The sequence below is a fragment of the Theobroma cacao genome, chromosome 5, assembly GCF_053813885.1.
Source record: "Theobroma cacao isolate CCN51 chromosome 5, ASM5381388v1, whole genome shotgun sequence".
Lineage (NCBI taxonomy): Eukaryota > Viridiplantae > Streptophyta > Magnoliopsida > Malvales > Malvaceae > Theobroma > Theobroma cacao.
In genome coordinates this window covers 5,236,834-5,250,405 of record NC_142643.1, presented here as the reverse complement: position 1 = coordinate 5,250,405, position 13,572 = coordinate 5,236,834, and the positions used below count along the sequence as shown (strand labels likewise).

General features: G+C 35.2%; 1 protein-coding gene across 3 annotated transcripts; it reads right to left on the bottom strand.

Moving 5' to 3' along the window:
- Window positions 1-212: 212 nt before the first annotated feature.
- On the bottom strand, window positions 213-3,211 carry LOC18598179 (growth-regulating factor 3). Of its 3 annotated transcripts, none has more exons than XM_018121622.2 (4): window positions 2,794-3,211; window positions 2,400-2,588; window positions 1,555-1,930; window positions 213-745 (listed from the first exon to the last, which is right to left on the bottom strand). In XM_018121622.2, the coding sequence occupies exons 1-4, from the start codon at window positions 3,011-3,013 to the stop codon at window positions 433-435; spliced, it is 1,098 nt and encodes a 365-aa protein (XP_017977111.1). In that variant the 5' UTR covers window positions 3,014-3,211; the 3' UTR covers window positions 213-432. The 3 variants fall into 3 exon arrangements, with proteins under 3 accessions (XP_017977111.1, XP_007027645.2, XP_007027646.2); XM_007027583.3 differs by having other exon boundaries at window positions 213-853; window positions 1,555-1,918; XM_007027584.3 differs by having other exon boundaries at window positions 213-853; window positions 2,794-3,210.
- Between the last annotated feature and the right edge of the window lie 10,361 nt (window positions 3,212-13,572).

Below are 13,572 nucleotides of genomic sequence, written 5' to 3'. Positions count from 1 at the left end.
TTTTTTCTTATTTTTTTTTGGGTGGGGTGGGGGGTGTGGTTTGTGGGGGTGGATACAATTTTAGGAAGTACTGGAGGATAAGTGCGGACCCGTTTCGAAAATTTTCTGTAGAATGGAATTTAGAGAGTCGATCGGAACTTAGTGGCCTCTTAGTCTTTAGCATGTGGTGCTATAAATTCCATAACGAAGTGGTAATTGAGTATAAACACATACTCAAAAGTTTTATCGCAAACTTTGTCATCAAGGAAACCTCACCATAGCAGACAGTAACTCCTGTCAGCTGACATTATAATTAACAACTACATCATATGCGGAAAATTTGGTTCAACAATGACAAAAACAAGGTACAAGCAATTTACACGGAAAGGTGTTTGGAGTGCCTAAAACAGTTGAAATCAAAAGAAACATAACACCAACATTTAGCTACTAAATTCAAGTGTTAACATAGCTAGTTTCAGATGCAGAACCCCTGGGCAACTGATGCAGAACACTTGTAGGTGATGAATTAGATGTCGATGATCTTAAGGCCTCAGCAAGGGGTCCTCCCATCGAAGCCACCTGGTTCGTGGCCCATCCGGCGGCCCAATTCCTTTCGCTGTCCCGGGGACCCAGTTGGTCTACATTGCCTGTAGACAGCTTCAACGACACATCTGATGACGAATTTCCGGGCATGGATATGGAGAGGCATGTTGCAGAACTCATCGGGCTTGCACTTGTTCCAGTATTGTCAGGGTCTTGTTGGGATCTTGGCCAATCATCAAAAAAAGGTCTCAAAATGTGACCATCAGATCGGTTATTAACTTCATTTTGGGCTTCAAAAAGGCCCTTATGTTCATTTTTAGACTTGGAGGAACTGCCAGGACATAAAAGAACATTGTAGAGCAAAAAATAAGCAAAAAGAACGAGCGCAATAAAGAAAATATTGTACTAGAGCATAAGCAAAGCACGTTAAAAAGACTAAAGAAGTGGTTGGGGTCAGTTTGTACAGAATCTAAAGCTAGTGCCCAGATTTAAGATTACATTGGTCAGATCTTGATTAGGGTCCTACCAAGGAGATATCACTAGATGAAAGCACCACATCCCAACAAAAAGATTCTGTCGGATCCAAAGTTCCAACTTCCAAGAGTTTGTGACATATTAAATATGGAAATATCCCATCCTACTTTAAACCATAATAACAAATTACCATAACGATAGTCTTTAATTCAAGTTGAAATCTTCCTGCATAAGCCATCAAAATTTGTACATAACTTAAGACTTACTTTTCAATTCAGAGTTAGATACAAGACAAGCACAAATATCAATTCCCAATTTACAATTAGCATATTCCACCATTGCCACCAGAAAAACCATTCCTTTTTTTCCCTTCATGTTCCGGTTGGAATTCAAACCTCGATTTTTAAGTTGCTCAGCTGTTCTTATCAATGTGGCAGGATGCTTTCCCAGTAGATTACCAATAATGGGTAGTACCCATAGTCATTATTAACTCAACCTTAATAACAATAGTAGCTAAACATCATTATTAATAAATGAGAAGACAGGGAGAAAGATTACCTATGATTAAGGTGAAGAAGATCAATGGGTGGGGAAGGCCCTGAGAGGCCAAAATTGTTAGTTCCATTAGCCACCACTGCTAAGGGTGAAGCGGGAATTGGGGAAGTGACTTTAAGGGCACCACATCCAATAGCACCAACACCGGCACCAGAAGCACCGCCAAAAGCAGCGGTGGCATTATTGTTGGCGGTGGTGCTAGATGTGGGCATTTCCACAGGCTTTCTTGAACGGTTGCGGCCACGGTGCATGTGGCGCTCGCAATACTTCTGGCCGGCCACCACGTCCCTCGAGCACCTCCACTTCTTACCGTCAGTTCTCCGGCACCGGCCTGGCTCTGGATCCATTGCTGCTCTTCCCCAGTACCCTGATTGCAACACTGTTCACACGTGTTCTTTCTCTTCATCAAAAAGTTCACTACTACTCGTACTATTTATTTTTTGAACGGATTCATTAAATTCTCTTGGGTAGACATATAATAGTATAAAATTTTTATGGTATGGACCAACTTCTTTGAGCACATAGTTTTCTTATGCTACAGGCAAAATAAATTAAATGAGAAAGTGATAAAGTACACAATTCATAAATATAGAAGCAAGATCAGATCCCAAATTGGGAGATCAGATCTTGACGAAACTGTAGTCTTTTAAAACGTGGGGTGAGCCAACCAAACCCTACGGAGAGTTGAAACAAAGCCACTGTTTGGGAGGGTAGACAAAATCTAAACATTAATTGATACGAATCCATGGAGTCAGTGTGCCCAAGTCTTATGCATCTAATGACGAACGTAAATGATCTGAACATTTAACAGTACCAAGAAGAAGGATAGTTGATGAATAATGACTTACAAGCTGGCTGGTAATGGGAGTAGTGTTGAAGAGGGTGGTGGAGGAAATATGCAGGAGAGTGAAGAAGACTTTTCTTGATAGGTTGGAGGAGTTCAGGAGGAACAGTAGCGCCAGCTAACATGTATCTGTAGATCAAAGCTTGCAACTCAAGTTCCTGCCACTGGGCCAAGCTGAAATAACTTCCCATCCCTAACAAACCAAAGAAGAACCCGAAGGGCAAAAAGTGAGAAGTGTGAACCCCAACAAGTTTTAAAGTTAGAAAGGTAATTTAGAAGGCAAAAATCAAGTAAGTAAACCATGCCAAAAACTTTCCAAACCAGGGAGTATCTGAGGCTCTGTCAAGAAGAGATAAGGGGAAAAAAAAGGTGCAAGGAAAAAGGAATACAAATCTTACTGGGAAATCTGGTGGTTGAATCTGGAACTGCTGACAGGTTGCTGCTGATTTTGCTGTTGGGTTCAGGTACAAACAAAGGGAGAGCAGAAGACTCAGATGGGTGTTGCTGTTGTTGTTGTTGATGTTGATGATGGGGATCAAGGAGAAGTTTTGGTATCTTTGCAGAAGGTTGTTGCTCTGACTCATGCTGGTTTCTCCATTGCTTCAGATGCAAGTCCATGGAGAGAGAGAGAGCGGAGAAGAGATTTGTAGTAGTTTGGTTGCTTTTGGCTTGGTTGGTTTTAATAGAGCTTTGTTTGGTGTGTTGGGTATGTGAAGAGAAAGTTTGGAGAAGCTTTTGCAGGAATTTCTGTAGGTTTCTTTTATAACTTTGGCAGATAGCATCAGCTAAGAGAGAGAGAAAGAGTAACTATTCTGACACGAAAGCCTGCAAAGTTTGTTTATGACCAGTGGAGAAGCCTAGGGCACTTGAGAAAAAGACAGTCAGACAAGACAGTTGAGAGAAATAAAAAGACACCCCTAAAAATTATTTTAAAATTCTAGCATAAGCAAAACCCTGTTGAGAGAGAAGCTTATTACCCTGCAGTCTTTCTGTTTTTCTTCTTTGCCTTGGAAATAGCACTTTTTAGAGAACCAGCGAGCACAGCTGCTGAGCCTGAGCTAGCTAGCTACAGCGTCTGGTGAGATTAGAGAGAGCTTAAGCACCCTTTAGTTAATCTTAACCTTTCCACTTTAAGTGCAATTCATTCTTAAATCAGGGATTTAATGGAGCCGACAGTGCTGTTTCAATCCCAGCCGAGCTCAGACTTTTCTGGTTTGTCTTTCCGTCTCCAGGATAAAATCATGACGGGGTCAAACATGTGTCTTATTCTGCACATACAAAGCTTGTATAAAATAAATTGCCATCAAAACTTCACGTCTTTTCCCATTCAAAAGAAAAATTGCTAAACTAATAACACTGCTTAAGATTACGAATAAGTATAATATTTCAAAATATTTTTTTCCAATTGTTTAAAAATATTTAAATAAAATTTTAGTTTTTATTATATCTTATTAATTTTTTATATTAAATAAGATTATATAATTAATAATTAATTAATTAAAATATTATTTATTATTTTATACGTATAAAAAATAAAAAATATCACGTGATCATATAATTATATCATATCATCGTTTATTCTTACATGTTAACATATTGCATCAACGTTCGTTATGAAAAATAAAAAATAATATTTTAATAAAATTAATTATTAATTAATAAAATTTTATTTAATTTAAAATAAAAATATAAAAATTTAATTTAATAAAATAAAAAATAACTAATTATTTGAAAATTTTAAAATAATTTAAAGATTTTTGAAAATATTATACCTTAAGATTACTAATATCATAATATTATTTATTAATTATTGTTTTTAATATCTAAATATTTTATAAAATAATAATTTAAGAAGTATTTTTAAGACACCCACTCACAAACCCATATCAAATTTATCTTAAAAGAGGTTAAAAAAAAAAAAAAGGTTGTGAAGTACAGTGAAGTCAATTATTCCACATGCTTGGACTTAAAAAAAGAAAAAATTATTGTAATAACAACAATAAAGATGAGTGTTGCTAGGACCTGACACACAGGAAATTATCCCCTTCTTATTTCCTGAAATGTACACGCAAATAAAGTTGGCAATTCCGTTATGTTGATCATAAAACTGACTGGCCCACGCTCCATGATTTTTCGTTTTATTTTCTGCCCCCACAAACTTAATGTCTCACCCAACCTTACCTGGCCATGCTCACGACTTCTTTTCTCCTATTTTTGACTCTCAACTAGGGATGTAAAAGAGTGGGCATCAATCTTTGTTTAGATACTCAATCTCAAATTTATTTAATTAAAAATATACTTAAATTCTATTAAATTTTAAATAAAATTATAAAATATTATCTATAATCGAACTTTAATAATATGGTACTATCTACTAATTACTCAAATCCTTCCGATTAAATAACTCAAATAACAACTTAAATAACTAAAAATTAAGAAAGTTTATTAAGATGGCAAAGGTTGTGTTGAAGGTAAAGAAGATAAAAGTTTTTTTTTTTTTTTAAATGAGAGATTAAGAAAGATAAGTGTTTGAATCTCACAAATTACAAATTTTTGAAATATTATATATAATATATTTATATAATCGAGTTCAGATTTAGGGTATGCTAAAGGAGATATCCAAAATCTACCCAAACCCAAGTCAAGTATTACAAGGCTTACTCGAATCTGCCCTATAACAAAATATAGGATACTAGAATCCTATATTATTAGGTCGAATACCTGTGAATTGTATAATAGCAACCCGTTTACATTCTACTCTCAACTCATATTTCCTTTGCACCATATAGTAAAATCCATATTTCAACAATAATAATGGAAGAATGAAAGGAAGAAAATCTTTTGAACAATTATAATTGTTCAAGATTTATATTTGTTCAAACAATTAAATTTGTTCAAATGGTTATGTTGGAAAACAAACAATTATGTTTGTTGGAAATTAGACAATTGTGTCCATTGGAAATAGACAGTTGTGTTTGTCAGGAAAAGACATCTTTACCTATAAATAAGACTTTCTGGTTTCTTGAAGATGTATAAAAAAAAAGGCAAAAAAGAAACAATTTCAATAATTCTCGTAACTTTCTTCAAATTCTTCTTATATTGCTTCTATAGTATTTTGTTGTAAAAAAACTTATATGAGAGTTTAGTAATATTGTTATACTCTGGTGAATACTTAGTGGATTGATTTCATTAGTGTAAAACGCAATCATCACTAGGCTTCATTGTATTTTCGAGGTTTATATGCCAATAACTCTTTTACACATTATAAGTGTGGATGAATAAAATCTTAAGGAAAGTGGTAGTGTTACACGCCTTAAAGACATTTCCTGATTTTCAAATTTCGTGTTTTAACAATTTTAAAGTTTTATTTCATTTTAACAATAGCTGCTATAAGTGGAACACTAAGGGAACTAGCTTCTGATTTTTGTGAAATTCGATCGAGATAATTTTCACAAGGAAAATGGCAAAATGATTAATCATTGGATTACAAGATAAACGTTCTTTCCTTACTTGATATGCATAATATTTGTTAACTTTATTCTTATTTTGACATGATCAAATTGATTGAACTCAATGACTTTTGAAAATGATAAATATTTTTTAGTATGAAGAAAGATCTCAAATTCTTGATAAAGCTGAACTTAACAAAAAACAATATATTGAAATGCTTTAATTGTTTAAACATATTTTTAATATTGATGATCATGCTCTTGATTTTCTCAAAAGTCTCTTATTTTCAAAATTATTATGCTAACCCAAGGATCAAGTTTTCAAAAGAAATGACTTGATTCTTGAATGGAAAGGAAGCAAAATATATTTCTTTAATTACAAGAAGAATCAATTATGGAAAAGAAAAAGTCAGTTCTTGAGCAAAAACCAACAGTGAAGAATCGATTCTAAGATAAGGAAAAGTCAGTTCTTGGAAGACAAAAGCTACAGACCTTGTGAAGAACCGACACTAAAGAGACAATGAATCGATTTTGAAGAGATAGAAGGTAGAAGAAGAAAAACAAGGAAGAAAGAATCGATTCGACAAAAAGAAAAAGTCAGTTCTTGAAGCACCACAAGTACAAATCAGAAACTTGGTGACTAAGAAAGTTATGACACAACTAGACAAAAGTGGAATAGCAAAATTCAAACTTGAATTCAAATTTTGACACCAATCCATAGTGAAGAACTGACTCCTTAAGGCAAAAGAATCGATTATTCAATATTGGAAAGGTGTGACCTTTATGCCCAATTGTAGAAAAATCAACATCTCAGAATAGAAGAATCGATTCTTTAAAGATAAAAAGCTACAAACTTTACAAAGAATCGACAACTCAACTACAAACAATCAATTCTACAGAAATGACAAATTTGTGCAAGTTAGCGTGAACATACAAGAAATGATTCGAAACTTACTCCAACGGACAAAAAATCTCAAGGGCTATAAATATACGTCTTAAGGATGTTAAAGTAAGAAAAGAAGAGGATTTTGAAAGATTTTGAATCATCCTTCAAAAAAAGTGAAAAATAAGAGTAATAGCTGTGAGCAAAAAAGTTTATACCTTTGAGTAAGCAAAGAGCCTAAAGTTGATATCTTTACCCTTCAATTGATTTTTCTTGAGCTTAGACCTTCCTTGATCATTCTTATCTTTGTGAAAGCTCTTACCTTTTTGAACAAAAATTTTATCATCCCTTTTCTAAATGTTTTTAGTTTGTGGTTCGGTTGAATCCACTATTATCTTAGTTATACCTATAAGCAAAAGGTAAACGGGTTTTGTTTGATCCTTTAAAAGGCTTTCTCTTATGGAAAGGTTATGCTTTAACTTGAAAAGGTAGCATCTTGGTAAAGGTTACGCTTGATTTTGCAAATGTTATGTTGTAGAGGTTACGCCTAATCTTGCAAAAGGCATATTGTAAAGGTTATGCATGATCTTGTGGAAAGGTAAACTGATAGTGATTCAAACTTCGTTAAGCCAGATCCAATTGAAAAGGCAAGCTGACAGTAGATTCAAACTCCTTGTGCTATCAAGGGAAAGAATGTAAGCATTGAAAGGTCGAACCTCTATAAAAATCCCGTTGAGTCCTTTCTTTCTTTACTGTTTTTTACTTATTCAGTTTATACTTTGTTTTATTGATTTATTCTTTCATAGTTGAACTAAGTTTTAAAAAAAGGGAAATTTTGACTGAACAACCAATTTACCATTTCTCTGGTTAGTTTTACTTTAAACTTATCTTTTCTAACAATTGATATCAAAACAGATTCTCAAGTTTTTTGCAAGTTTAACCACCTTTGAGAGATCTTGTATAAAAAGCTTAAAGTAACAACCATGGCATCATCCTCGAGCTTCATTAGTGAAGGCCAATCTATGATAAAGCCTTATTATTCAAAGTGGAGAACTACCTATTCTAAAGAATGAGGTTTGAAAATTTTATTCAGTCTATTGATTTAGATATTTGAGATATTGTAGACACCTCAAAAAAATAAAATAAAATAAAATAAAATATAAAAAAAATAATTAAAAAAAAAGAAGAGAATGAATGGCTGGGTGTATGCCCAGCCATCCCTCCCCCCAACCACCCTGAATGATGGGGGTTCTGGCTACCAACTCCTTGGTGCCAAAACCCCATTACTGGGTTGTCCAAATTTTTAGACAACCTGGCTTCAAAAGATGGACAACCTGCAAAACGGGGAGGGAGCAAAAAAAAAACTCAGCCAAAAAGCCAAGAAAGATTTCGAAAAAACCCATCAATCTCATGCAAAAAAACCATCAACCAAAAAAACTCAAACAAAAAAATAACAACAACAATTAACCCAAAAAAAAAAGCCAAAAAACAGCAACCAAAAACCACAATCAAACAAAAAATAAGTACAAAAGAAATAAAAAGAGGGAGAGAGGCGCCGACGGTTAAGAGAGAGAGGAAGAAAGGGAAAGAGAGGAAGGAGGAAGAGAGAAGAGGAGAAGGGTGCGACGCCGGCAGGGAAAAAAAAGAGAAAGAGAAGGAGAAAGAAAGAAAGAGGAAAAAGAAAGAAGAAGCCAACGGGGAGAGAGAAAGGAAAGGAGAGAAAGAGAAGAAAAAAAAAGAAAAAGAAAGAAGAAGCCAGCGGGGAGAGAAAAAGGAAAGGGAAGAAAAAAAGAAAAAGGAGAAAGGAGGTAGGGGGCTCTTCACGGCATTTTTTGGAGAAATTTTTGCATGTTGTTGTACCTTTGGTGACTTGCCTTGATCCACATAGTATTGTCCTTTTTGAGCTAATCTAAATCTACACAAGGTAAGATCTAACTTGCATGCCTTTTTACGTTAATATTTTTTTATTTTTATTCATTGTGGTGGTTCAATTATTTATGTTAAAGACATATTATTAGGAGCATAAGGATAATTTAATTAAGACAAAAAATATATTATGTAGAGATTATGTGATATTTTAAAGTAGAAAAATAACAACAAAACATAAAGTGGTAAATGAAAATATGGGTAAATATTTGATAAAAAAATAGATATAAACAAATATTCGAACAAAAAAAATATATAAAAAAAATACTAAAAAGATGATAATGGTTGTAATAGTAAATATATATATATATATAATCGGGATCAATATTCATATTTAAATACTTGCAAATATAATATATATATATACAAACAAAAATAACAAAAAACAACAACATGATACAAATATAAAAATTATAAGAAAAATGAGATGATTGTTTGAGAAACTCCACCTAACAAAAGACAAAGAGTTACCTCTTTTAAGTGGATTTTTTTTGGGGTGCGAAGTTTGAGACGAATTTTCACCGAAGCGTCGGGATAAATCCGAACTCTAAATTTCAATACACATTAAGTCAAATAATCGTTGTTAGAAAAATTATATATATTAAAAAATAATAAATTTACATAATATTGTATTTGAATTTAAATTAGTTAATAAATATTACTAAATAAGGTTAATTTAACCGTTTAAAATAAAAAATATTAATTGTTTATTTGATAAGCTATATAATCAAGTAAAATATTAATGAAAAAACGTTAATTAAAGGATATAGATTTAAGTAGAAAGCAAAAAAATATAAAAATAAATAAATAATCCATGAAAAAAATAATAGATAATAATAAACATATAAACAAAATGATAAATTATTAAATACATAGTTGAGTGAATTATGAACCACCTAATTCAATAAACGCGTGCATGTAGACATCAGCATTTTATCTTATCATAGCACGTCACATTTATCTTGCAAATGGTGCGGGAGTTCTGATGACGGGATTTCCCCAAAGAGCTTGTAGAGATGAGTTTTTCTAGGGATATCTCTAGGTGAGAAAAATTTCGAGACTTCACCAAAGCGTTGGGATGGTATTCGAATGATTTTCTAATAAAAGATTGCCGACCTCATTATTTAAAATAAACAAGTCATGACATCATTTTACGCTTGCATCATGTGCATACGTAAAACCGAATAAAAGACTCAGTCATTTTAAATAAAAAATTTAGTTAATAAGTAGGGAATAAATCAAAAGTAGGCTATAATAGGATAACTTAAGATTAAATGGTACCGTTTATGGAAAGGGGGCCACGGAGGTGCTAACCCTTCTCCGTGCGTAACCACACTCCCAAACCCATCTCTAAAAAAACGTGAATCAGTTCTTGTTCTTTCGACGGACCTAAAATTAATTTAGGACTTCGTCGATTAGAATCGGGTTAATAGGTGACCAATCACACCTAGATAAAAAAGATTGGTGGCGACTCTTAAACAATTTAATTTTCGCCCGCGTCTGGCGGTCGGGTTCTCGGACCTGCACGTTACGACAGATGGTAACTCCACTGGGGACATCGAGAGTCAAACCATTAATTAATCATAAGTTATCTTAAGCCTTAAATAATTTGTTGTTTTCCCTAGCATCAATTTTGCATATTTTTGTTTAATGCATTTAGTTATTTTGATATTATTACTTCACTATTTTTAATAATTGCGGGAAATTTAGGATAAGGGGAATGTGAAATTATTGGTCCAAGGTCAGTATATTCCTTCTCACACACTACACATCTTGCATTCATGCATGAGCCTTCCACCCGAGCTTTGTCCTTAATTAGGGGAGAGTTAAGTAGCTACGCTCTCTTGAGGTGATAACCTCCGCATGGGCTAGTGAATACTCCCACTCAGATCGAACCTAGTCCATTTGAAACCTGTAATGGGTGAGGACCAGGGTGCCTTACTAGTCCGTGTGGATGACAGTCAGGAGCGATTTGAGAACCTTTAGCTCCATTTTTAGCCCAAACTCAGCATGTAAAATATCGAGAGTCGCCTCTGCTGAAGTAGAGCTTCACCCGTGAGAATATACCTTTTGACTAGGTACACATGAAGGAATTTTCATAATCCCCTTGTTCTAAATTCTTCTTCGCGAGTAATAAAGGTATCAGGTTATTAATTACTTTCATTCATCTTTTGAAATTCTTGTTTATGGTGCTAACTTGAATTTTTTATCATATGCATATTTGCATCATAATAGGAAAAGTATTTGTCACCTGACAACCATTAACAGAGTAGATCCAGTTGCATACATGGAGCCATCATGGCCATCCTCAAGTTACGATGGAATTTATGAAGTGACTCAGCATATGGCGAGTGCCCAACAAAGTGAAGGAGATTGCTTGTCAAAGGATCACTTCTCATCACTACCTGATAGGGTCCACCTTGATATTAAACAGAACGACTTCACCGATTTGCTCAACATATGGGATAAGTGGGGGGCTACCACTCGAGCAAATTTCGATAGGAAATATGGCCACATAGCTCGACTCCTTAAGGTCCAGATAGATGAACAGTTGTTGAAGGCCATTGTGCAATTTTGAGATCCGTCGTATAGATGCTTCGTGTTCAATAAGGTGGATATGGTCCCCACAATCGAGGAGTACTCGGTTCTCCTACAAATCGATCTTGATAATTCGGACAAGATATATTGGAGAGGACAAAAGATAGGACACAGGTGAAAGTTAGCCAAGATGATGGGTATTACCTCGGCGGAAGCTGATCAAAACCTAAGGAAAAAAGGGGACAATGAATGTATCCCATGGAGTTTTCTACGTAGCTATATCATGAAGCATCGGGACATCGAGCAAGGACAGCTTGTGATGGCCTTGGGAATTTACGGGCTAGTGATCTTTCCTAAAGTCTTGGGACATATAGAGGTCGAAATTATAGACTTCTTCGAGCAAGTCATCAACAAGGCCAATCCTTCACCGTCTATTCTAGCAGAAACTCTCAGATCACTGAATTATTGTCGAAGAAAAGGGGAAGGACGATTTGTGGGATGTGCACAGCTTCTTTCCATCTGGATAGTAAGTCACTTTGAATGCAAGGTCGATAAGTTCAGAAAGCCATTTCATCCATAAACTGCCCATATTAGAGAATTTTGTGAGAGTGAATGGCCAAAAAATAGGACTAAAGAGCAATGGATCTCTAGACTTCGAGAACTCATGAGTGTGGAAGTAACATGGAGAGCTCCGTGGATGCCGCATCACCCGGTCTTGTACAAATGCAAAAATGAACCTTAGGTACCGTTAATGGGGCCATGGGGAGCAATCAGTTACGCCACAATTATGGTGAGAAGACAATTTGGGTCAGAGCAGTTTGTGCCGATGACACATAGACTTAATACTTTGGAGTTTGCTTATGGAGAGCCGAGTTTTCTGAAAAGGATTGAGGAGATTACGCAAACCTGAAAGAAAACCAGTCGAGTTGATCAAGAGAGGTACACTGATGAAGTGACTACCGGATATCAGATATGGCATGACCAACGAGTTAAGGATGTGGTATATCCGAAAGAAGATGCACTGCGTGGCCCAGTTGATCCAGAACCACGAGATGCTTTGCTCGAAAGTGAGTTGGCTCGAAAGAAGTCCGAAGCTGAAAATGCCAGTTGGAAGCAACGATATGAAGACCTCTAAAAAGAATGTGAGAAAATGAAAAGAGAAGTAATTGAACAAAGAAAGAAGGTCCGAAAAATAGAAGGGAAGTATGAGAGCCTGAATGATAAGTTTTCTACCACAACCAATGAACTTCAAAGGGAAATACAAGTGAGAGAAAATCGAGGCAATGAACTTCAAGCACACAATGATGGATCAAAAAGTCAAGTGCGATTCCAACAAGAGTCCATCAAATTACTAAGACAGGAGTATGAAGAGCTCGAAAAGGTCATGACGACTTATCAACAGGAATATGAACGCCTCAAGCAACAGAGCACCAGAATTCAAGAGTAGCGTGAATCTTACAGACAAGCTTATACAGAGAAACACGACCAGATGGATTACTTGGTTTGGCAAATGAGGGAGGTGGCTTACAAAGCGAGAAGCATGGCTTGGAAGACGGACATATTAAGGAGCCAAGTCTTTCCAGTTGAAAAACAAGAGCAACAGTTGATTAAGTATTTAGATGAGGTGTATAGCCATTATAATAAGATTGATGAATATTTCTAGATGACTCCTGAGTTGTAATCAAAGACAAATATCTTATGCAATGGATGACTTGTTGTTGGGTGTCATGTGACGAATACTTTTAGTACATAATCATTCATACATGCATAAATCATCATATCATGACAATAAGTATTTTCATAAAAAAATAAAGATAATGGGTTCATTTTTTCATTCATGCATCGAATACGCATCTAATTCATATTTATGATTATAATAAGGTTCCAAAATAGCTCGACCACCTAAGCCAAGTGACCAACGTGTTCATAATACGCGTCAGTGAGCAAGGATCATGGAAGAAGAACAAAGAGAGCAAATGGACAGAATGGAAAGAGCTCAGGAAGAAATGAGAGAACAGTTAGCAAAGATGATGGAATTGATGATGAGTTTCAGTAAAGGAAAAAGAGTGATCGAAGAGCCAGCTCCGTTAGAAAACCCACCAGCTCAAGACAGTGGAAACCAAAGGGATGATCCACCCTATCCCCCAGGGTTCACTCCACCACATGCCCTAACCTCTCAAAGGGTCCACCCTCAAGTGATGCCATCCGTTTATTACAATGCACCACCCCCGATGGGCCATCAACCGACTCATGGGTAATTTGGGCCATATTCTGGGATAAATCCTACTGAACCAATACACGTCCCAGATTTAGACGATTCAAAAGAGCAAGAGAAACTAAGAAATGACTCGTCACAAACAGGAGAAAATGAAAAAAACCAA